This window comes from Natrix helvetica (genome assembly GCF_964273705.1).
Source record: "Natrix helvetica genome assembly, chromosome: 1".
NCBI classification, from domain to species: Eukaryota; Metazoa; Chordata; class Lepidosauria; order Squamata; family Natricidae; genus Natrix; species Natrix helvetica.
Window position 1 is genome coordinate 280,227,134 of NC_138548.1, and position 1,421 is coordinate 280,228,554.

Sequence of the window (1,421 nt, forward strand, 5' to 3'; positions counted from 1 at the left end):
CCCCAAGAGCTCAGGATTGAAAAGGAAAGAAACAAAGTGGGATTTTGTGAAATGTAGAAAAGTGCAAAAGGGATAGAGTTATGGAAGAAAACCTGTAAAAAAAAGAGAGGGGGAGAGAAAGAAAGCTATACTCTGGGCTAAAGCCTGCTTTTATAGCAGCGGGGAGAGGTTTGTTCAAAAGGCTAGGTTATAGGCCAACCTAAACACTGCTTTGTCACAGCCTCCCTATCTTGGTGTACAATGTATGCAAACACTCCTAGTATTATTCATCCTTGACTTTCAGGATGGGAAAATACAGGACTTCAATATTTGAGAAATCAGCCTGCTTGTATCTAGAGAAAACCCAGCTAGATCAAGTCCCCAGAATAAGCACTGACTGCTTGGGAACTTTTGCTTGTGGGAGACGAATACCCTTAGTCACAAGTTGCCTTTTGCCTTCTAATGGTACTGCACAAAACAAGCTGTATTCTGGAGCAAGTCTTTGGGCAGGCTGTGGAAGGAGAAGAGACTGTCACCAGGCCCATAACAATAGTCTTCGGAGGTGGCTGGGCTGCTGGGACTTGAAGTGCAGGCAGAGAGAGAAGAAGTGGCAGGAGATGCTGTGGAAATCCAGGATCCAGCATCACTGCCTGGGCTGGGTGGATCGGTGGAGGCCAAGAAACTGGGCAGCACCATCGCTTTGGGGGTTTTCTGAAGGCACTGATCAGCCAGCCGCAGGGTTTCCGAAAGAGCCCAGATGTAGTTGTAGGCAAAGCGCAGGGTCTCAATCTTAGTCAACTTAGTGTCATCTGGAAAGGTGGGCAGGACGCTCCGGAGCTCATCCAGGGCTGCGTTGAGATTATGCATTCGATTGCGTTCCCTGTCGTTGGCTTTGACCCGCCTGGTTTTTTTGATGGTGTGAAGGACAGATTCGTTCTTGACCTTGGTGCGGCCCCTACGCCTCTTGCCCCGTTCTTTCTCTTCTTCGCACCTCTGGGAACCAGGCTCTGGAGAGGCAAGGTGTTTGGGAAAGGCCAGGGAAGGGATCTGTAGGCCCCCAAGGCTCGCTTCATCATCTGTGATACAAAAGGACACGTCACTGCTGTTGTCAAGGTCAGAGTAGCTGGTCTCCAAAGCAGAGGACATCCTGTGAGGAGAAGAAGGTGCCGTGAGTGGCTGTAAGGCTGCATACTCAGAAAATGTGATGACACAGCTCCCATCACCCACAGTCAGAAGACACTGGCAGATTTGGAGGCTACCAGGCTGGTGAAGAAGGGAGATTTGAGCTGAAGATGAAACAAGAGGGAACTAAAAAATGAGGAACATTTTTTTTAGAAAGGGGGAAATATTTTTTAAACAGGAAATGAATGAATTTCTTCATGAATGAAGAAATGAATACTCGTTAAAATGAGTTTCTGAGGTAAACAAACGGGAGAAGTTGA

The 1,421-nt window shown here is 47.6% G+C and overlaps 1 protein-coding gene across 1 annotated transcript; it reads right to left on the minus strand.

Annotated features, from left to right (window-relative positions):
• Window positions 1–438: 438 nt before the first annotated feature.
• Window positions 439–1,125, minus strand: NEUROG1 (neurogenin 1; the record flags this gene model as incomplete). Its single annotated transcript, XM_081936480.1, has 1 exon — window positions 439–1,125. The coding sequence occupies one exon, from the start codon at window positions 1,123–1,125 to the stop codon at window positions 439–441; it is 687 nt and encodes a 228-aa protein (XP_081792606.1).
• Between the last annotated feature and the right edge of the window lie 296 nt (window positions 1,126–1,421).